Here is a 23011-nt window from a genome sequence, read left to right on the forward strand (position 1 = left end):
TTGCATTTCCCCCATGGTATTTGGTATAGTCTAGAACTTTTCTGCTAAGCAAGGTTCCCCCGTTCTGGTTTCTTTGGCTGGAGATAATGGGTGTGTGTTTCTGTCTGCTCCTGTCAGCAGTTCTGTTGTGTTCTTTTCTTTAGCTTCCTGTTTAGGATATGAGATGCAAAAACTGACAGCTCTTATTCTTTGGGACCTGAGGTCCCTAGAGAGTTTGTAGCTGCCTTCCTCCTCCTCCTTCTCCTCCTCCTTTTGCAGTGTTAGGCAAGTGCCCTCCTACTGAGCTACACCTCCAGCTTTCTTTTCTCTACTTTTTGGTCTTAGGTTTCTTCTGGATATAATGTCCAGCATTTTTATCCCTACAGTGGGAAAAATAGGGTCTTGATTCAAGTTTTGATTGAATGATCTCTCTCTTTGCCATGCCAAATGGAAAACAATGTTATGCATATACAGGCAGATTCCCAAATCTTTTCTTCCTCACCCTCTGTACCTCCTACTTCCTCTCTGTTTTATGCAGATCTACCCTTTTAGTGCATACAGGAGTGAATATGAATAAGCTGGTTGACTAACTGTATAATAGACTTTGGGAATTTGGACATGGACCCTTCCATTGGGTGTGGTGATGGGTGAATGAGGTTGGGACAACTGTGGCTCTGAGGAATAGAACATGGAATGTCATGGCATGGAGGCTAAAATTATATTGAACCCAGATAACAGAAAGAAAGGGTATTTCCAGCTTTAGATCAAGCTAATGCTAAAGCCATATGCTCTACATTATTCAATTCCATGAGCCACTATGTAGTTGCCTTTTTGCATAAGCTAGGTCAGGGAAGAGTTTTTTGATGCTCATAATGGAAGAATTCAATACTTGTATACATTTTGACCTACAAATTCTACTTTTAGGTATGATTCTACAGAAATACTTGTATGTGCTTACAAAGATATATATAAAAGTACATTGGGTCATTATACCTTAAAGCTGGGGGTAAACTAAGGGGCCATCAGTAAGTTCTTGGGATATCAATATGACCATTAAAGGGTTAAGAAGTCTATAAATGTATACTGTCACAGGAGTCTCTCCAAAATATATTGTTACACGAAAAAAGCAAGGTGTAAGGATAATACTTTCCATTTATGTTTTAAAAAACTTAAAGCTATGAACTGTGAGAGCATACTACATTAAAATTATTTTAAAAGATCTGGAAGTCTATAGAGCAAATTATAAACATGCTCCCTTTTGGATGGGATTGGGATTGACTACTATATGGAGGATTTGACTGACTCTGTAGTGTTTTCATCTTTTAAATACTGAGACTGTGTTCATGTGTTGTTTTATAGTTAAAAGAATAAAACATAAAAAGCTAAATATCTACATGATCCTTCTTTTCTTATAAATTAGAATCCCTTGGAGCAAGAGTCAAAGAAAACCAAAATGTATTCCAGGAATTCAGTGCTTTTGTATTCAGTCAGTTCACCTTTCCTGTTTTCTGACTTCCCCAGTATTTTTCACAACTTTTGGCCACTCAGTCTAGTGTGTTCAGCCTGCAAGTACTAATTACCTTCTAACTACTTCTGCCATTTACTACTTCACTCAGCCTATTCTCTCCTGAGGTCTGAGACTCTTCATTGTTCCCTTATCTTCTGGGTAAACTTGAAAGGAGTTTGCTTAATGAACTGCAGTTGTCTCCAGTTCCCCAATCTGCACATCACACCCTCCTTCTGTGTGACTGTTTTCATTTCCTTTAATATTTCAGGAAATGGAGTCTTCTGGTATTTTGAACAATTCAAACAGCAATAAGAAAAAAGATTACAGACAACTTATTTGCTAATTCTGTAAATATGAGATACACTTGTGCTAGTACCCGAGACATAACTAACGATATCATGGTCAGTTGGGTATTTGATTAAAACTTTATTCAATAATTACCATACCAACATTTGAGTACTTATTATGTGTGGCACACATTATACTAAAGACTTCATTTGTTCTTTCTCTTGATCCTCCTAACAACATATGAGATAGGTACTGTGATTCCTAAGTTATTGATGGGGGGATAGATTGAATAATTTGTCCAGAGTCACACAGCTTCCAAGTGACAGTTACAATTTGAACATGGGATTAGTTTGGCTCCAATGTCTGTGTGCTTACCCACTATGTTTGGTTATCTCATGGCTAAGTTTCAGTGCCAAATATGGCCTACAATAGCAAACTTGTCTTTAAAACAATGCACAATATCTCAGCATGGATAAACTAGTTCATTGAGTATTCTTTAGTAAAATATTTCACCATAAATCTTGATACAAAGCCCAGTGGGATTTTTTTTTGTACCATTGTTATTTGATATAAAACTTCAAATTAAAAAGGAAAACTTTTGTTTTAATAGCATCTGTATACCTTTGAGAAAGACTTGCAAGTTGTCAGTTGCTCTGTCAACAGGGAGAAAACTTTACTTGGTAAGTCAATCTTTCTTGTTGCTACATATCAAGAACTAACTACATCTTTTAAAAGTTTTAAAGTATTGGATTTTAGGATATTTGATTATTCTACAACAATAAGTCTGGGAAAGAAATGTTCTTGGGAAATTATTTTGGAAATTAAGAATCTGCAGAGTAGACCTACAAAAAAGAATCCTTTGCATTCTACCTTAATGTTCCATAACAAAGCCTTTAAACACTTGTTTACTTCAGGTATAAAACGGTAAACTTTAATAAGATACTACATGTATCAATTGCTAATGGATTTTTTTCCCTTTTTCCATTAGCTGCAAGTTTAGTTCAATCTATTGAAGAAGGTAGAAGGAATGAGCTACAACCAGGTAATGAAACTATGCTTTTCTTGATATATGGTAGATGATTTATTGTACTAAGTCAAATGCCAAGCATCTTTAGAAAAAGCTTTGTCTTGCCAAGCATCTTTAGAAAAAGCTTTGTCTTAGAATAAAAAGGCAGTGATGATTTAAGCATGATCAAGATTTTAAGACTTATTTAATTTTTCAAGTAAGCATGAAGGTCCAAAAAATAATCAAACAGTAAATAGCAAAAGTATTAAGGTGATAAATATCACCTGAAGACTGAGGCTGATATGACACTAGAATCCTATGGCCAGAAGCTGTCAGAAAAAAAAAAAAAGTTTTGGGAAGTCCCAAATACCATTTTAAAAATTCCTGATTGGGAGATGAAGTCTGGGACGCGCCCTGGATGATCGGCGGCGAGGTTCCAGAACGGGATTGCAGCGAAGCGGATTCTGGGGCTCCTGCCAGTGGCGCACTGGCCGCGCTGAGTGCTGAGTTCCAGCCTTGAAACAGAGGAGAGAACCGGTCCAGTTCGATACCAGACACCGGTCGGAAAACGGAGGAAGACTGCAGCCGCCAACATGGAGAGCTGATGCAATCATCCCTGTTTTCTACTGATCTCAGCTCATTCAACTACGGAACAGGTGATTCCAGGCTGGTATTTGCCTGCGTCGCGCAGACAGATCGCTCTGGCTCGGGACGGGAATACCTGAGGAGAATACTCTTCGGGCTTCACCCCTGGCAAGGCGGGCGCTGGACTTTGAGCGGCCAGATTCTAGTTCCCCGGGTTGCTTTGGTCCAGGGCGGGAGATCCGTCGGGGACTCCGGGCGGAGGCCAGTTACAGGGGGACTGTGCGCTGAGGGGCGGCGTGGCTCGGGCTACCGGAACAGTTTGGCCCGAGGCTAGGGAGCCCGAGGGAACTGTGTCTTTGACCCTGCCCCTGGCTGAGCGTACACTGAGCTGGGAGAGGTTGGAGCTGCCAAGCTCGGGCTCCCGGGGCCGTCTGGGCCTGAGGCTGGGGTTCCTCTGTGGAGCCTGCACCTAGCAGAGTGAGGCAGGGATCGGAGAGGCTGGGTTCTGGCTCCCATGGCGGTTTGAGCCCAGGGCCGCGGAGCCTGCGGGGACCGCGAGCTGAGGCCAGCCTCAAGTGAAACTTGCGACGAGGGGCAGCGAGACTCTGTCTCCTGGAACAGTTTTGGCCTGAAGCTGGGGAACCCGTGGGAAGTGCGTCTTAGACTCTGCCCACAGCGGAGCTTGCACCGAGCAGGGAGAGTCTGGTGCGGCCAGGCCTGGGCACCGAGCAGGGAGAGTCTGGTGCGGCCAGGCTTGGGCACCCGGGACTGCTTTAGCCTGGGTTTGGGGAACCCGCGGCGGTTGCTCTGAGGAGCCTACGCCTAGCAGAACGTGGCGGGGATCGGAGAGACCGGCTCCTGGCTCCCGAAGCGGCTCAGGCTCAGGGTTGGAGATCCTACAGGGTCTGCTTCTTGGTCCGGGTCCTGCTGGGTGCTGCGGGGGCCCGGGGGGCAGAGTGGAGCTGCCTCCTGCGCCCAGAGCAGGCTAAGGGTCCCGCCGGTGTGGTATCACGACACCCCAACTGCAGCTGGGGCCGAGGAGAGTAGCCGCCCACGCCTGGAACAGGACCAGCGACCAGACGGCAGGGTAGCCAAGTCAACCCACTTGGAGTGGAGGCAGTGAAGAGCTGCCGTCTGATCCTGCAGGGTAGGCAGTCCTACGTCCCACTGGCAGGACAGGCTCGGCAGCCTGCCAGTGTGGTGGACAAGTAGCATCAAGGCAGTCACGTCACACTGGTTGGAGTGGGGGTTGAACAGAGCCGCCGTCAGCGTCCGGAAGGAGCCCAGAGACCCGTTGGAGAGGCAGTTAGGTACCCCCACTGGGAGTGGGGGTTGAGCAGAACTGCCGCCCAGGCCCGCAGGGTGGGCAGATCTGAGACCCACCGGTGGAACAGGTTTGGAGGCCGACCAGCGTGGTAGACACGTCACATCAATTGGAGTAGGGGTGGAGAAGAGCTGCTGCCCACGTCCGGATCAGGACCAACGATCCGAGGACGTGGTAGGAACGTCACCGCAATTGGAGTGGGAGTAGAGTAGAGCAGCCACCCGTGCCCGCAGGGCGGGCAGACCTACGACCAACCAGCGTAGTGGATAGATCACCCTGATTAGAGGAGGAGCACAACCACTACCCGCCCTACAAGAGAGATATCCCAACTATACAAGAGCAATATAAATAAACAGGGGGAAAAATTTCAAAAACACAACAGTTCCACCAAGCAGAAAGAAACGCAAGCAATATGAAAAGACAAGGAAAGAAAGGACCACAAGCATTGCAGGTCAACTCAACTCTAGAAGAGGTAATAGCTGCAACAGACGGAATGTCAGATAAAGAGTTCAGGATATACATGCTTCAGATGATCTGGACTCTCAAGGAAGACATGAGACAGCAAAATCAGACAATGAAAGATCACTTTGACAAGGAACTACAGAAACAAATCCAGGAAGTAAAAGATCAATTACACAGGGAGATAGAGGTAATAAAAAACAAACAAATAGAAATCCTAGAAATGCAGGAAGCGATAAACCAACTTAAAACCTCAATTGACAATACTACCAGCAGAATAGATCACTTAGAAGATAGAACATCAGACAATGAAGACAAAGTATTTCAACTTGAGAAGAACATAGACAATTCAGCAAGAATGCTAAGAAATCATGAACAGAACATTCAAGAATTATGGGATAATATTAAAAGACCAAACTTAAGAGTCATTGGGATACAGGAGGGCACAGAGCTCCAAACCAGAGGAATGAACAATCTAGTCAATGAAATAATTCGAGAAAACTTCCCAGACTTGAAGAATGAAACAGAATCCCATATCCTAGAAGCCTACAGGACGCCGAAAGTGCAAAATCATAAGAGATCCACACCTAGACACATTATAATGAAGATGCCCAACATACAGAATAAGGAGAGAATTTTAAAAGCTACAAGAGAAAGAAAGCAGATTACATTTAGGGGCAAACCAATCAGGATAACAGCTGATCTCTCAACACAGACTCTGAAAGCTAGAAGATCCTGGAATAACATTTTTCAAACACTGAAAGAAAATGGGCTCCAACCAAGAATCGTGTATCCGGCGAAATTAAGCTTCAGGATGGAAGATGAAATTAAAACCTTTCACGATAAACAAAAGTTAAAAGAATTCGCAGCTAGAAAACCAGCTCTCCAAAAAATCCTTGGCAAAACATTACAGGAAGAGGAAACTGAAAATAACATTGACAACCATCAGTGGGAGGTAGGACAGTAAAGGGGGGAAAGTAATCAAGGAGGAAAACTATCAGGTTTAGTAACATAAATAAACAAATATGACTGGAGGAACAAACCAAATCTCAATAATAACCCTAAATGTTAATGGCTTAAACTCACCAATTAAGAGACACAGGCTAGTCGAATGGATCACAAAACAAGATCCAACAATATGTTGCCTACAGGAGACGCATTTGATAGGAAAAGATATACATAGACTGAAAGTGAAAGGCTGGGAAAAATCATTCCACTCATATGGACTGCGGAAACAAGCAGGAGTGTCCATACTCATATCAAACAAAATAGATTTCAAGCCAAAGTTAATCAAAAAGGATAAAGAGGGACACTGCATACTGCTCAAGGGAACCATACACCAACAAGACATAACAATCATAAATATATATGCCCCAAACAACGGTGCAGCTATGTTCATCAAGCAAACTCTTCTCAAGTACAAGAGTCTAATAGACCACCATACAATAATCATGGGAGACTTCAACACACCTCTCTCACCACTGGACAGATCTTCCAAACAAAAGTTAAATAAGGAAACTATAGAACTCAACAACACAATTAACAACTTAGATCTAATTGACATATATAGAATATACCACCCAACATCAAGTAGTTACACTTTTTTCTCAGCAGCACATGGATCCTTCACAAAAATAGATCATATATTATGTCACAGGGCAACTCTTAGACAATATAAAGGAGTAGAAATAATACCATGCATCTTATCTGATCATAATGGAATGAAACTGAAAATCAACGATAAAAGAAGGAAGGAAAAATCATGCATCACTTGGAGAATGAACAATAGGTTACTGAATGATCAATGGGTTATAGAAGACATTAAAGAGGAAATTAAAAACTTCTTAGAGTTAAATGAAATCACAGACACAACATATCGGAATCTATGGGACACATTGAAAGCAGTTTTAAGAGGAAAATTCATTGCTTGGAGCACATTCCTTAAAAAAAGAAAAAACCAACAAATAAACGATCTCATATATCATCTCAAAATCCTAGAAAAAGAAGAGCAAAACAACAGCAAAAGAAGTAGAAGGCAAGAAATAATTAAAATCAGAGCTGAAATTAATGAAATCGAAACAAAAGAAACAATTGAAAAAATTGACAAAACCAAAAGCTGGTTCTTTGAAAAAATAAATAAGATCGACACACCCTTAGCCATGCTAACGAAGAGAAGAAGAGAGAGAACCCAAATTACTAGCATACGGGATGAAAAAGGCAATATCACAACAGACACTTCAGAAATACAGAAGATAATCAGAAATTACTTTGAATCCTTATACTCCAACAAAATAGAAGATAGTGAAGGTATCGATAAATTTCTTAAGTCATATGATCTGCCCAGATTGAGTCAGGAAGATATAGACAGCCTAAACAGACCAATAACAATAGAGGAAATAGAAGAAACCATCAAAAGACTACCAACTAAGAAAAGCCCAGGACCGGACGGGTATACAGCAGAGTTTTACAAAATCTTTAAAGGGGAACTAACACCAATACTTTTCAAGCTATTTCAGGAAATAGAAAAAGAGGGAGAACTTCCAAAGACATTCTACGAGGCCAACATCACCCTGATACCTAAACCAGACAGAGACACTTCAAGGAAAGAAAACTACAGACCAATATCTCTAATGAACCTAGATGCAAAAATCCTCAATAAAATTCTGGCGAATCGGATTCAAAATCGCATCAAAAAAATTATACACCATGATCAAGTAGGATTCATCCCTGGGACGCAAGGCTGGTTCAATATACGGAAATCAATAAATGTTATACACCACATCAATAGACTTAAAAATAAGAACCATATGATCATCTCGATAGATGCAGAAAAAGCATTCGACAAAGTACAGCATCCCTTTATGTTCAAAACTCTAGAAAAATTAGGGATAACAGGATCATACCTCAACATTGTTAAAGCAATCTATGATAAGCCACAGGCCAGCATCATTCTGAATGGAGAAAAATTGAAGGCATTCCCTCTAAGATCTGGTACAAGACAGGGATGCCCTCTCTCACCACTTCTGTTCAACATAGTCCTCGAAACACTGGCCAGAGCAATTAGACAGACTAAAGAAATTAAAGGCATAAAAATAGGAAAAGAAGAACTTAAATTATCACTATTTGCAGATGATATGATTCTATACCTAACAGACCCAAAAGGGTCTACAAAGAAACTATTAGAATTAATAAATGAATTCAGCAAAGTGGCAGGATATAAAATCAACACGCATAAATCAAATGCATTCCTGTATATCAGCGACAAATCCTCTGAAACGGAAATGAGGACAACTACTCCATTCACAATATCCCCCCAAAAAATAAAATACCTGGGAATCAACCTAACAAAAGAGGTGAAAGACCTATACAAGGAAAACTACAGAACCCTAAAAAGAGACATAGAAGAAGACCTCAGAAGATGGAAAAATATACCCTGTTCATGGATAGGCAGAACTAACATCATCAAAATGGCGATATTACCAAAAGTTCTCTATAAGTTCAATGCTATCCCAATCAGAATCCCAACAGCATTTCTTGTAGAAATAGATAAAACAATCAGGAAATTCATATGGAATAATAAAAGACCCAGAATAGCAAAAACAATGCTAAGCAGGAAGTGTGAATCAGGTGGTATAGCGATACCAGACTTCAAACTATACTACAGAGCAATAGTCGCAAAAACAGCATGGTACTGGTACCAAAACAGGCGAGTGGACCAATGGTACAGAATAGAAGACACAGTAACCAATCCACAAAACTACAACTATCTTATATTTGATAAAGCGGCTAAAAGCATGCAATGGAGGAAGGATAGCATCTTCAACAAATGGTGCTGGGAAAACTGGAAATCCATTTGCATCAAAATGAAACTGAATCCCTTTCTCTCGCCATGCACAAAAGTTAACTCAAAATGGATTAAGGAGCTCGATATTAAATCAGAGACACGGCGTCTGATAGAAGAGAAAGTCGGCTATGATCTACATACTGTGGGGTCAGGCTCCAAATTCCTCAATAGGACACCCATAGCGCAAGAGTTAACAACCAGAATCAACAAATGGGACTTACTCAAACTAAAAAGTTTTTTCTCAACAAAAGAAACAATAAGAGAGATAAACAGGGAGCCTACATCCTGGGAACAAATCTTTACCCCACACACTTCAGATAGAGCCCTAATATCCAGAGTATACAAAGAACTCAAAAAATTAGATAATAAGATAACAAATAACCCAATCAACAAATGGGCCAAGGACCTGAACAGACACTTCTCAGAGGAGGACATACAATCAATCAACAAGTACATGAAAAAATGCTCACCATCGCTAGCAGTCAGAGAAATGCAAATCAAAACCACCCTAAGATACCATCTCACTCCAGTAAGATTGGCAGCCATTAAGAAGTCCAACAACAACAAGTGCTGGCGAGGATGCGGGGAAATGGGTACACTTGTTCATTGTTGGTGGGACTGCAAAATGGTGCAGCCAATTTGGAAAGCAGTGTAGAGATTTCTTGGAAAGCTGGGAATGGAACCACCATTTGACCCAGCTATTCCTCTTCTCGGTCTATTCCCTAAAGACCTAACAAGAGCATGCTACAGGGATACTGCTACATCGATGTTCATAGCAGCACAATTCACGATAGCAAGATTGTGGAACCAACCTAGAAGCCCTTCAATAGATGAATGGATTAAAAAAATGTGGCATCTATACACAATGGAGTATTACTCTGCATTAAGAAATGACAAAATCATAGAATTTGGAGGGAAATGGATGGCATTAGAGCAGATTATGCTAAGTGAAGCTAGCCAATCCTTAAAAAACAAATGCCAAATGTCTTCTTTGATATAAGGGGAGTAACCAAGGACAGGGTAGAGAGGAAGAGCTGGAGTAGAAGATTAACATTAAACAGGGATGATAGGCGGGAGGGAAAGGGAGAGTTAAGGGAAATTGCATGGAATTGGAAGGTGAGCCTCAGGGTTATACACAATTACATATAAGAGGAAAGGAGGAGTAGGATAAAAATTATATAAGTGGAAGAAACGATTTTTAGTAGAGGGGGTGGAGAGAGAGAAGGGGAGGGGAGGGGAGGGGAGGGGAGGGGGGATAGTGGAGAATGGGATAGACAGCAGAATACATCAGTCACTAGAAAGGCAATTTATAAATCAATGGAAATGTAACTGATGTGACACAGCAATCTGTATACGGGGTAAAAATGGGAGTTCATAACCCACTTGAATCAATCTGTGAAATATGGTATATTAAGAACTATGTAATGTTTTGAACAACCAACAATAAAATATTATAAAAAAAAAGAATTCCTGATTGGGTAGTGACTGTTACCTAGCACATTGTGAAAAGCCTACCAATACACAGTAAAAAAAAAAAAAAAATTCTCATTTGCCAAGGCCCACTTAGTACTTTATTAGTCATGTAACCCTCACCTTTTTAATCTAACATTTTGTGTCATCCATCTGTCCATAACTCAACAGTATTGAGTAATTTCTGTGGGTGAGACACTAGGCATCGTGCTGGGGATACAATGCAAATGTCTATGGTAAGTAAATAAGAAAAATAGTGTCTTGTTTCCATTTTAACATAGAAACTGGGAAATATTTCTTCTCTTTTATAGGGGGTGGAAGGGAGTTCAAGAGCTATAGAGATGTGGTGTGGTGTGGATCCCCCATGGGAGTCTTTACAGGGGAAGCCACTACTGAGCTTTAACTTTTCGTTGTCCTGTGGGGCTGTAAGTCCAGCAGGGTCAGCTTTTCAATTTAAGAGAAGTCTGGACCTTTATGTAATATATATGTATGTAAAAGTTGGTTCAAGTTTTTAAAAAAATCCTGCCCAGGCAATAACCACCACCTGTGGGCAGGAGCAAGTGTGTGGACTACCACCATTCAACCTCTGGTCTAGTGGATCACGTATCAATCCCGTACTGTTCTGATCCCAGGTGCTTTCCATCTGGTCTATTTATTTGGCATTTAAATTTCTTCTTTGTTAGCTTAGTTCCCACTCAGCATCTGATGGAAAAACCCTTTATACCTGTTTTTCCATAGGAGGTCTATGAAGAATCCTGGGTTTCTCATGACACATGTTCCCAGCCCAGAGGCAGCTTTGAGAGGCAAGGAGACCAGAGTTGAGTCTGGACGGGTCCTACTTGGAGTGCTCAGCATAATAGCTTATGGCAGGTGTTGGTGGGCAGGAGCTTTCCCTGACATCTCGTTGTATTCATTGCCCTTGCCTCCCCTTGCCCTGATACACTGAGAACCTGCTTCTGTACCTCCTTTTGATAGTTCCCCAGAACTCTCTGGTCCTCTTAAAATTAGGTGCAAAGCTCACTTCGGAGGAGATAGAACTGAACTAACTTAAGCAAAATGTGATCTAGACCATTGGTATCCTGACCCCTAAAACAAGGGTCTGCAAAAAAACAGGATCTGGCCTTGATCTCCTGGGGTAATAAACCCCTTTGTCCGAGAAAGGAAAGGCCTCACTGCTTGGGTTTCTGGAGATGGTGAGACTGGGCATCTATACACAACCTTGGATTTGCTACCTGTATCTCCCAGTTCTTGTTGTGCCGCATTCCTTTTAGCCTTCGACATACTTTATTCTGTTAAACCCAGCTGCAACTGTATTTTTTACTTGATGTTCATCTACGCACAATTGTTGTGCAGAACAATAATCTTTAGTGACTGTGCTATAAAATGTCCTTTCAGATCAAATTTAAAATTTTATTTGATAAAACAGTAAATTATATGCAGATTTTCTTGCTCAGTCTTTTAAGCTTGCACCTATAGTGAGATTATCTGCTTGTATCTTTAAAAACATTAGAATGAATATTGTTAGTTATTGCATTGGGTATTTCATAGCTTTAATTAGCTTACCTTTATGCTGGCCACTGAGGTGAGAACCAGCTCTGTCCCGGTGTAATTTGACAGTGCCTTACCTTAGTTGCTCTGCCTACTTCTTACTTTCTACCTGGGGCCTTTGGGAAAATTTCTTTATTGCCTATACTTGTTCAGCCAGGAAGTATGGTTGGAAGTGATGCACAGTAGGGCAACTCAGGATCAATGAACTAAATGGGGCTAATTGTTCCCTGTTTCCATCCCTAGAATGAGTAATTCTGAGGTGCCCCGCAAGCACACTGAGTTCGACATGCCTCACAGACATCATGGTAGAGAAGTGAGGTAGGAATTTGAACAAGTCAGAAGCTCAGCTGAGAGTTTGGGGGTGGAGATATAAGTCATCAGTGTTCATCATAGGAAGGTTTCATTTTGTTAAGATTTCAGAAATGATGTATTTTAGAGTCGAATATTTTGTCCTTTGGATGGATATTTTGGAAAGACTTAACCTTTCCATAAATGATCTTGTAAGCCATTTGATTAAACACACACACACACACACACACACACACACACACACAGTTTGCTACAAGGTGTTACTTAACAGTCACTTAAAATGAGATTTGTTTTTTCATTGCAAAAGAGACAAACTAACATTTTTTTTTCAGAGTTCTGAAAAAAACTGCATTGTAAAACATGATCCACATATTTTACAATGCAGTTTTTATCAACAGTGCTTCTCTCCTTGGCTGTGACCACACAGAATTAGTGTTTTATTTAGAAAATGGATTTTCCTGGGAAACCAGGTCCAGGCTGTCCTCCACACTGTCCCCTGTGGAGTTGCATTTGCCACAGTGCTGCCGGCAAGCAGCAACTGGGGTGATCACATGTGTTGGGGCCCCATTGCCACTGACTCCTGGAGATCCATTCAGTGTTGGGGCCAGTGAAGAGCTTCAGAGTGTGGTTCAGTTCAGGAGCCACACTAACCAGAGCTCCTCCAACTCTCCCAACCTTGTCACCAACTCTTGAGATATACCATCTCTTGCATCAGAACAGGTTCTTCTGCCACCTTCTTCCCTCCCATATCATGCCCGTCCCTGTACTTTAATCTTGCTGTGTCTCTTCCTGGGACATCCATATCCTGCCTGGCTGCAAGTTCCCCTTTGGTGATATCCTCCCAGGCTCCACTGATATTTTGATTTTTTTTTACATTTTTTTGTGGGGGTGGGGTGGTTTCAGGGAACACTTGACCACTGAGCCTCATCCCTAGCCCTATTTTGTATTTTATTTAGAGACAGGGTCTCACTGAGTTGCTTAGCACCTTGCTTTTGCTGAGGCTGGCTTTGAACTCACAGTCCTTCTGCCTCAGCCTCCCAAGCTGCTGGGATTACAGGTGTGCATCTCTATGCCCCACTTGATTTTTCTACATTCTTAATACAAGTTTAGCACTTCATGGAATTGTAGGATTTTTATGACTGAGAGTGATTATAGAAATAATCTATTTCTGTAGTCTTTTATGTTAATAACAAGGTATTATGGCCTAGAAAAACTTGGTGATGTGTTGAAAAGTATATTACGTTAGTGGCAGAGCCAAGATTAGGAATGATGTCTCCAGAATTCTAATCCAGAATGCTTCCTGCTTCACTGTGAAAGCACATGGTATGCTACTGAGGGAAATTCCTGTTTGCAAAGGTTTGCTCTTAAAATTATAGCAGTTATATAACTGAATGTCTGGGCTTCACTAAAGAAGGAGGAAATTAGAAATACTTCTTTTCTTGAAGATCATCCTATTTTGAAGATAAGAAAATTTAGCTGATTATCTTATTTAAGTATAAATTCATACTAAAAAGGCCAAATATGAGTTGATTATTTTTCCAGTGAGAAAGTTTGTTCAGTCCCCCCACCCCAATTTTTCCCCCAAGTTGGAATATATTAACTTTTATGGCAAGAGATAAAATAGTTAAATGTTGTTTATCCTATTTAATAATTTAGTTACACATTTAAAATATTGATATGGAAATTTTCCTCCACCCTACTCTCCCCTTTCACAGAACATTTTATTCTGTTTTTTCTTTTTGTGAAATGCTTTGACATCAATTTCTTTATTATTCCTAGAGCCATTTTTTTAAATTATCCAGCAGATTTCTAAGCCTGCTCACCCTTGCCTCTGTCCCGATTATGTGGAATACAACCCTGTTGAATTGGTATACAAACCTGTCACTAGGATTTTTATCCTGAGCTATAAGTCTTTTTCTTTTTCATTAAACATTTTTTGGGGGTTATCAAGGATTGAACTCAGGGGCACTCAACCACTGAGCCACATCCCCAGCCCTATTTTGTATTTTATTTAGAGACAGGGTCTCACTGAGTTGCTTAGTACTTTGCTTTTGCTGAGGCTGGCTTTGAACTAGTGATCCTCCTGCCTCAGCCTCCTGAGCCACTGGGATTACAGGCATGTGCCACCATCCCCTGCCCAAACATTTGGTTTTTAGTCTACAGTTAGATAACTCATTGCTTTCTTGGTTTTTCAAGTGGTCTTTAAGAGACATGTTAATAGAACGGGTCCATCCTTCATTGTTAAGCCATATCCCAGAAGTTGTTTCACATTCTTTACCTTTTTTTAAAATCAGTGCTGTCATGTTACTTTCTTAAATATTGAAAATTGGTATTGATTTTCAGGCTATTGTACTGTTCCCAGATTGTACATGATTCAAAATAAAGTCCTTGTGAGAGCACCTGATCTTTATTAGAGACTTAAGCACTCAATACAAGGCAACACTTTGTTTTCTGAGGGTTAGTAGCGGGGGAGGGGGATCTCTGACCTAAATTTGGATATCTGTGGTAAACCCCTTCCAGCCTGTGCCCAGGACTTCCTCCTAATCATTGTGTTTTATGACATTCGCTCAGATGTGACACTGAGGCCCTAAGTGGGCCATTATCACTGTTCCTGAGGGAAACCAGCCTGTCCTACTGATAGGTGCTGTCAGCCATAAACGTGTTTGTGCATCAGAAATATCTTTATACTTTCATACACAATATTTGCCATTGTGCTGCAGAATTGGAGTGACACTGAGATGTGTTTATTTAGACTTAGAAACTAGGGGACCTGTGAAGCTATGTTAGAAATGGCTGAGGAATGGGTGGGAGCTTGTTCCTCGCTTCGAGCATATTGCCTTGTGATGTTTTCTCTATCTATTTTGGAGCCCCCTCCCCACCATCCCGTCCATGCTGGGGATCAAACCCAGAGCCTTACAAATGCTAGGTACTAAGCAACCCCTGAAACCTACTTTGGGTGACAAAGGGTAAAAGTGAACTTTAAGAAGATTCCTTTTCTTTAAGGAACGGCTTAATGCAATAGGAAACACAGTTACATTTTCAAAACTCAGATGTACCTGTATTGCAAATCTTAGAATCTCAATAATTTGTGGAGAGATGAGGCCATTGGAATCCAGTTTGTGAGGCACTGGCATCCATTGCTGGTGAGGGTTCAAAATGACATCATCTTCTATTTAAAAAATCACTTGTATTTCAGATGTGATGCTTTCCCCCTGGTGTCTGCTGCTGTTTACAGGGACGATCAAAAACTTCCTTTTGACATTTGCATTTTTTTGAGCATCCTTTGGTCCTCATAATACAATGCAGCCTCCTTACAGTGTCAAGAATGTAGAAGGCAGGTCCTTTGACACAGTGATTGCTCTTTGGGGGTCCTGGAGTCACACATTATCCCTGGAGAGTGGAAATGGGATGGAATTACAGTTTATGTCACCTCAAGGGACTTTATGATGATGGGAAAATTGCTTTGTGTGGTGTAATAGGATTTACCAGGAATTCCTCTCCCTTCTTGCTTTGGAAAAGATAATATGATATTCTAATGTTTACTTCTAAAAGCCTTCTTTCCTCTGTAGGATCAAAGTGCTTAACTTTGCTGGTTGAAATCCACCCTGTTAACAATGTGAAGGTTCTAAAAGCAGTGGATAGCTATATTTGGGTACAGGTAAGGAAGCTTGTCATTTATCACTTATCTCATTAATAAAAAGGTATGAAACCTAGTGGAAAAATATTTACAAAGTGCTTTCACATGCATTATCACATTTAATCCTCAAAGCAATCTTGTAGGTGGATACAGCTGGATACACTGTCTCTTCCTTTATAAACATGGAAATTAAGGACTCAAGTGTTAGTTTCTCTGATTCTGCTACACCATGACTTGTCTGATGGCAAGGCAATATTTTTGACGTGATAAAACACTGGATATTAAAATATGTTTATGGTAAACATTAACGGTTTATTTACCCAGTCCAGTGGTGCACACCTGTAAACCCAGCAACTGGGAAGCCCGAGGCAAATGGATGTCAAGTTCAAGGCCAGCCTTGGCAACTTAGATCCTTTCTCAAAATAAAGCAAAAATAAACAGGGCTGGGAATGCAGTTCAGAAGTAGAGTGCCCCTAGGTTAAATCCCGAGTTTCTCTCCCTCCCTCCCTCCCTCCCTCTTTTTCTCTCTCTCTCTCCCTCCCTCCCTCTTTTTTTTCTCTCTCTCTCACATACTCTCTCTCTCTCTCTCTCTCTCTCTCTCTCTCTCTCTCTCTCACACACACACACACACACACACAGTTAATGTAATCATATGGTTGACAGATTAATTATCTGTGACTAAATGACTTAATAAACCCATGGATTTATCAATTCCATGGATACAGAAGCATTTTGTGTATAATGGCAGGTGGATTACTATCTTCTTTATTTGCAGATTCCATGTTTGCAAATTCTCCTTGCTAAAACTGATTGGTAACTCAATATCAACACTCAAGGCCCTTTCCTCATCATTTACAGATGTGCTGAGTGATGAAGAAATTCAAATCACCTGAAGTGAAATGTCCCCAGCAGACGTTGAACAAGGAGAGCTTTGCCTTGTTTTGGTTCTCATGCTGTAAACAGGGAGGCTTGTGCCATATTATTCTAATTTTTGTGCTTTCATTGGTGATTTCTCTGTTTTAAATGCCCCCCCCACCCCGGCCAGTGTATTGTGGAAATGCTTTCTAGTGTTCCTAGGGGCGGGAAGGCTGTGATGTGCCTTTTTTAGAGAGAGTATGTGTGCTGCTTAGGTACATTTCATTCTGGCATGAATCATTACTTCCCTAACTTGGCCCTGAGCTCAAGGTTAGGGAAGCAACAATATATATATAAATTCTCTTTTAAACAGAAACATGTAAAATCGATGGGTAATACATAAGTGTTATGAACAGAAATGTTAAGAACAGAGGCTCACAGTAACCTAGCCTTGTTTTTCCCCTAGGCAAGGTTAGTGTGCAGTAGACAGTGTTTTGGTGATTTTATGGATCACAGTTGCCACAGATAACAAGAATCAACTGTGCACAGACATCTTAGGGCTTAATTTCCCTCTGCATAATTTCAGATTCTGCTACAGGTCAAAACATTCCTTTTGGTCTACCTGGGGTCCACTGGTGTCACGTGAAGTACCTGCTTCTCCCTTCCCACCCCACCCCCACTCCCAGCCAGCAGCCAGCACGTGTTAGGAGAGGGGTTGTCTCTCCTCTGTCCTGGGTCCTCTGCTGTCAGCAGTCCTTCCAACTGTGCACTTTTCTTTCCACTCCTGTTGTTTCTAGATGGGTTTGGCCTGGAACTCCCAAGCTATATTTCTCCCCCCTGGAAAGTCTGTCATCAGTGCAGGGGTGACTGTGGGACAGAGGCACACTTCCCTTTTCTGGCCTGTTTTTGGGCTTCCCTACCCAGTGCAAATAACAGACATTATTGAAGGTTTGGGGCAACTAAAGGGAATTACAGCATAGAGTTTTTATAAGTTATGCAACATTGTGAGTAGATTAAAAGCCACTGAAAATTATGTCAGTTGAAGTGGTTAAAACTATGAATTTTATGTGAATTTAAAAAATTAAAAGCATATGATATATGACAACATTTATAGGCCAAAAGAAAAGAAAATTTCCACCCAAATCAAGTACAGTCTGCACACATTCTGTGGACCCGTCTCAGTTCCTAGTCCTGCTCCCTGCTTCTCATGTCTGTGCCTCTAGAGAGAGAAGCTCCTCCAAACCTCCATGGCTTATCTTCACCTTTTCCCTCCCTTCCTCCTCCCCACTTAGAGTGATGCCATTTCACAGTCTACTGGGTTCTCACTGAGGCCTATCTCCCTTTCTCACCAAAATATCCATGGTGATCTCCAGTAGTACGTTTCCCTGGTCACCAACTCAGAGGATCTTCAGCAGGACAGTGGTGGGTGGTGCTTGCACCCCAGTCTGGTACCCTTTGAGAGATCCCTACCAGTATGAGGTGCATCTTCCAGATAGTTCCATTGTGTAAATATATATACCCCTCTACACAACTAGACTACCTTCTCCCCAAAGACTAGCACCAGTTCTCAGTCTAGCTCCATACTTGTGAAAATAGATGTTTCCTTAAATACGTGTAAAACCTGCATAACTTCCTATTTAGGATGCACTTCTGTAGAGTTGTATTTGAAGCCCCCCACCTTTTCTTTTTAAACTTTGGGGCTTTGCTCTAAGGCTGCCTCATAGTAGGAAGAAAAACAACCATCACCTGGATGGGCTTTAAAAAAAATCACTTTCTTACTGGTCACCTATGCAAAGACCAGGCAGAGGGGTAGAGGTTGACAATTATTAATGCTGTAGCACCTCATGTTCCTAATTTGGCAGATCTCCACCATCTTGGTAGACCCAGGAGGCCATACTGTCTCCTATGGGAGTATCTCCTTATTTTGAAACACTGAGTCTTTGCTCTACTATTATGTGTGTGGTGCCAATTATTTCTGCTTTTTTTCAACCCCAGTGCATGGTGTGTCCTATTTGTGCACAGTTTCACAATTATGAATAATAAACTCTATATTTTTGTAGCCAATACCACATTGCTATTTATTTTGTAATTTAAGGTTATTGCCATGAGGAATGGTGGGAAGTTTTGCTTTTCAATTCTGAATGTCCTTTTTGTATATGCATGTATGTGTGAATTGAACCCAGTGCCTTGGGTATGCAGACAAGTACTTCACCACTGAACTATGTCCCCATTTCTTTACTTTTTTTTTTTAATTTTAAAAGGGAATTTGACTATAAACACTTAAGTTGACCAGTTCTATTTCTAACTTATGAAAAATTAGGACACTAGGTAATGTATTTAATCATTTTCCTAAGTTTTAGTAAGACTGATGACTATAAAATAGAAATATAAAAAGTTATGTCCTTTAATAAAGTTTTTAAGTTTTGGGGGCAGGAGGAAGGACAAAATTTACTGGTGGATCTTACCTAGTAAGCTGTTTTTTATGCCAGAAAATGAAATTGTTGATTTGCAGTCACCTTTTTGATGATGAAAGAATTAAGTCACTGGAGTCATCCCATGACCAGTTTTCCTCATTATCATGGTTGATAGGATCAGGCCTTGTGGTGCAGGCTGCCTGCTTTGTCCTATAAGGATCCTGCGTAAACCACAAAGAAGGAATGAGGTGAAATAAGTCTTTTCTTCCCAGTGGTGATCATTCTGTCTTTGAGGCTTGTACATTGTCAACCACAGGCCACATCATGACTCACTGAACTTTTTTGGAAAATCCCCAGTTATGTCGTGCTTTGTTTCTGTGGAGCAGGAATTTGGAAGTTGCAGTGGGGAGTATGTTTACTTGGTCCACAAATTATACACTAGGTTTAATTGTACAACAAATAGACTGATCACTTTATTTTTTGTGAAAAATACTGTATAAATGTTGTTTGCATTGCTTCTTCCAATTGGCTTCAGAATCAATATTTCAAATAGGAAGTATCATCCCTAGAAATAGCTCCAACTATTGCTTTATTGTTTAACTATATGGAGATAGTGTTGTGCTTAGATCAACTTCCTCCTAGAAAAACTGAGGTCCTGAAAATTTCTACTTCCTGTGTACTTTGACCTATGGGGTATGTGTATGTGTGTTTCCCCTGAACTATTGTTTGGCTTCCAGTCCCCTGTATGATATATAGTAGTGCAGCAATTAAATACAACTTCTGAAATATTTGTGCAACCAAGACAGACACTTATGATTTCGATTAATTTGCTTTTTACAGTTCCTCTACCCACATGTTGAAAGTCATCCTCTCCCACAGGACCAACTGTTACTGATATCAGACGAGAAATGTAAGTGTATCTTTAAGTTCCGTGTGGGGGCATGTGAATGACACATGGTTTCCTAATGAAGTGTGGACATGAGTGAATCTTCTAGATGTCTTTGCCATTGCTAAGGGTCCTCTGATCTTTGTCCATTTGAGACCTAGAATTCCTATGGAAGAGTTTGTCCTTTGGTGCCCCCAAGTTCTGCTCAGTTTGCCTGTCTTGGGAATGACAGGATCCTATATACATAGATCTCCAACTTCGTCACGTGGTGGGATGTGTGGAGAACAGTTGTGCTGGCTGTTTTTGCATTTTTCAGTCCTTTCTTCATTAGGATGTCTGTCCTAGGAGATAACTTTAATACCAGGAGAAAGAGGCTTGGATGGAGAGAAGGAAAGGCTTTGGTTGCTAGAAGAATTCCAGATCTGAGGACACATACCAACATGGCCAAATTCAAGTAAAAGCAAATAAGATTGTGTCATAAGAGCTCACGTCCTTTCATGATGTTTTCAAATTTGGGAAGTGGGGAAGGACAAAACCCACTGGTGGACTTGTCTAGTGAGCCATCTTTTGTTTATGGCTGGGAGAACAGGCTTGAGGGCTTAGGTGTGTGTTCAGTCCTTGTTCTGCCACTCAATTTCCTGTCTCATGTTTTTGTAAGTAGAACTGGCAGAAGGTGTGACTGAATCAAAATTTAATTGCTGGGTGCAGTGGCACACACCTATAATACCAGTGGCTGAGGAGGCTGAGGCAGGAGGATCACGAGTTCAAAGCCAGCCTCAGCAATGGTGAGGCGCTAAGCAACTTAGTGAAACCCTGTCTCTAAATAAAATACTAAATAGGGCTGGGGATGTGGCTCAGTGGTCGAGTATCCCTGAGTTTAATCCCCAGTACTCAAAAAAAAAATTGTTATAAGAAACCATCTGCAAATTGACATTAAGTCTTGGGGTTTGGTTCATATGAAATTAACTCCAATAAAACTGCATCTCCCAAATATCTTGCATGATGAGTTTTCTATCTGTACATACAAACACAAGTTTGATATTTGGACATTGAAGATAAGCCCTGCTAAGGTGCCCTGTTTACCCTATAAAGGCTGATGGCATAGGGGAGCAAATACTGATTGAGGGAAGAAAGGCGCAGAAAGACAACATGCCTCAAGTATCGGTGCTATAAACAGAGATATGATAAATGGTGGTATAAAAGTGTATTAAGAATTGTATGCAAAAAAATAAGAGCTCATATATAATGGCATAATTTGGCATGAACATACTTTATATTCAGAGTTACAAAAATTGTGCTGTGAATGGTTAATTATGAATGTAATGCACTCCACTATTGTCATCTATGTAAGAAATAAATAAAAAAAAGAAAGGAAAAAAAAAGAGTGAAGCAAAAGTGGGTATTGAAATAGACTAAAGAAAGGGGAAGAAAGGCAGGTTTTTGTGTTTGAGTCTCTACTGTTAGTCTGATAACATTGTTTTATAGCAGTTGTTTAATCTGTTACTTGTGTAAAAATTTGCTCACAACAGACAAAAATATACTGATGTTTTTATTGAAGTTTCAATTATCTTTTTTTTTTCAAGATATTGAGCAATTTCATATCCAAGTCACCCAAGAAGATGGAAATAGAGTGGTAAAGATTTGAAATTTCTTTTTTGTCAGTTTTCTTCTACAAAGAACCATGTAGACTGTTTAAAGATTAATGCTATCAACATGTGGTATTTTCTTTATTTGAAGTCTTTTAAATTATAGGCCTGCTATCATAACATGCAAAACAAAGCTATATGAGAAAGTTAATTATCGCCTTTATCTCCATGTCACCCCTGTCAATCTGTTTCTTGGAGTAACTAATAATAGTGTCCATGTGGGTCTTTGCACAGCTTTTGCCTTGCTCATGCAAACTTGCACAAGGTTAGACACACATACATGGGGAGTTCATTGTCCTCACCAAACTAAAATTATAATATGTACATTTACCAGCTACTTTTGTGTTTATTTTTTTACTTACTATGTCAGGAGTAAATAGGTTACTAAATAGAAAAATAATTGTTTTTCTAATTTTATGCATATTAAACACATAACAAATGAGATCATAACATTTATGCTGCAGTTTTCCGTTTTTTGTTTGCTTTCCACTTCTCCCTTTCTTCTTCCCCTCTAACTTATGTTCACCACCTGGTATGTATCCTTTCATACTTAACAAAATCTCCCACCCCCACCCCAGCACACCCAGGGTTGATTTGTCATTCGCTCTTTACCTCATTCAGTTTTGTGGTGTTACCTGTAAGTCAGCTAGAATAGCTCCAATTCATTCTGTTTAGAAGCATGAACAAAAAACCCATCATTTTCCAGTCATTCTACCATGGATGGATAGTCACTTGATTTTCCAGTTTTTCATTTTTATTTTTGCATTAAAAATCATCAAGAGCTGGGTGTGGTGGTACATGCCTGTAATCCCAGTGATTTGGGAGGTTGAGAAAGGGGGATCACAAATTTGAGGACAGCCTCTGGAGAGAGTTAAATAAGATGGGGTCAGGAATAGGGAATGAGTGTGAGGACTGTGCAGGAAGAGAGAGGGGAGGGGCCCTTATCAGCTGCCCAGAAAGGATTCTGCTGACCAACTTGGCACAGCCTCAGCATTTCTTCACCCACATGTGCTCTTCGAGGGGCAACTCTGTCGTTCTTAAAGGATTCCATGGCTGCTGCATATAGCAGAATGAAATTTCACGTGCTCACCACAGCCTCTTGCCTGATTGAGGTTATGGTATCATAATCATAACCATTTTCACAGAGAAGATGGCAACCAAGACTCACAGAGGTGAGGTAACTGTAAAGGGACAAGGTGGAGATTGGAACCTGGGTATGCCACTCTCATGCTCCTGTTTTTTGTCAGCACATCC

At 40.7% G+C, this 23011-nt stretch overlaps 1 protein-coding gene across 10 annotated transcripts in view; it reads left to right on the plus strand.

Annotated features, from left to right (window-relative positions):
• The window catches only part of GSAP (gamma-secretase activating protein), a 167679-nt gene that overhangs the window by 19300 nt on the left and 125368 nt on the right, over positions 1-23011 (plus strand). For 8 of the 10 annotated variants that reach the window (XM_081282796.1, XM_081282794.1, XM_081282792.1 and 5 more), the window contains exons 4-8: positions 2385-2454; positions 2763-2816; positions 15889-15977; positions 20066-20135; positions 21695-21744. In XM_081282796.1, coding sequence (XP_081138922.1) covers positions 2385-2454; positions 2763-2816; positions 15889-15977; positions 20066-20135; positions 21695-21744 — 333 coding nt within the window. Of the gene's footprint in view, positions 1-2384; positions 2455-2762; positions 2817-15888; positions 15978-20065; positions 20136-20207; positions 20566-21694; positions 21745-23011 lie in introns of those variants that run through there. The other 2 variants (XM_081282799.1, XM_081282801.1) reach the window with 2 other exon arrangements.

Source organism: Spermophilus citellus, assembly GCF_964194105.1.
Source record: "Spermophilus citellus genome assembly, chromosome: 3".
Lineage (NCBI taxonomy): Eukaryota > Metazoa > Chordata > Mammalia > Rodentia > Sciuridae > Spermophilus > Spermophilus citellus.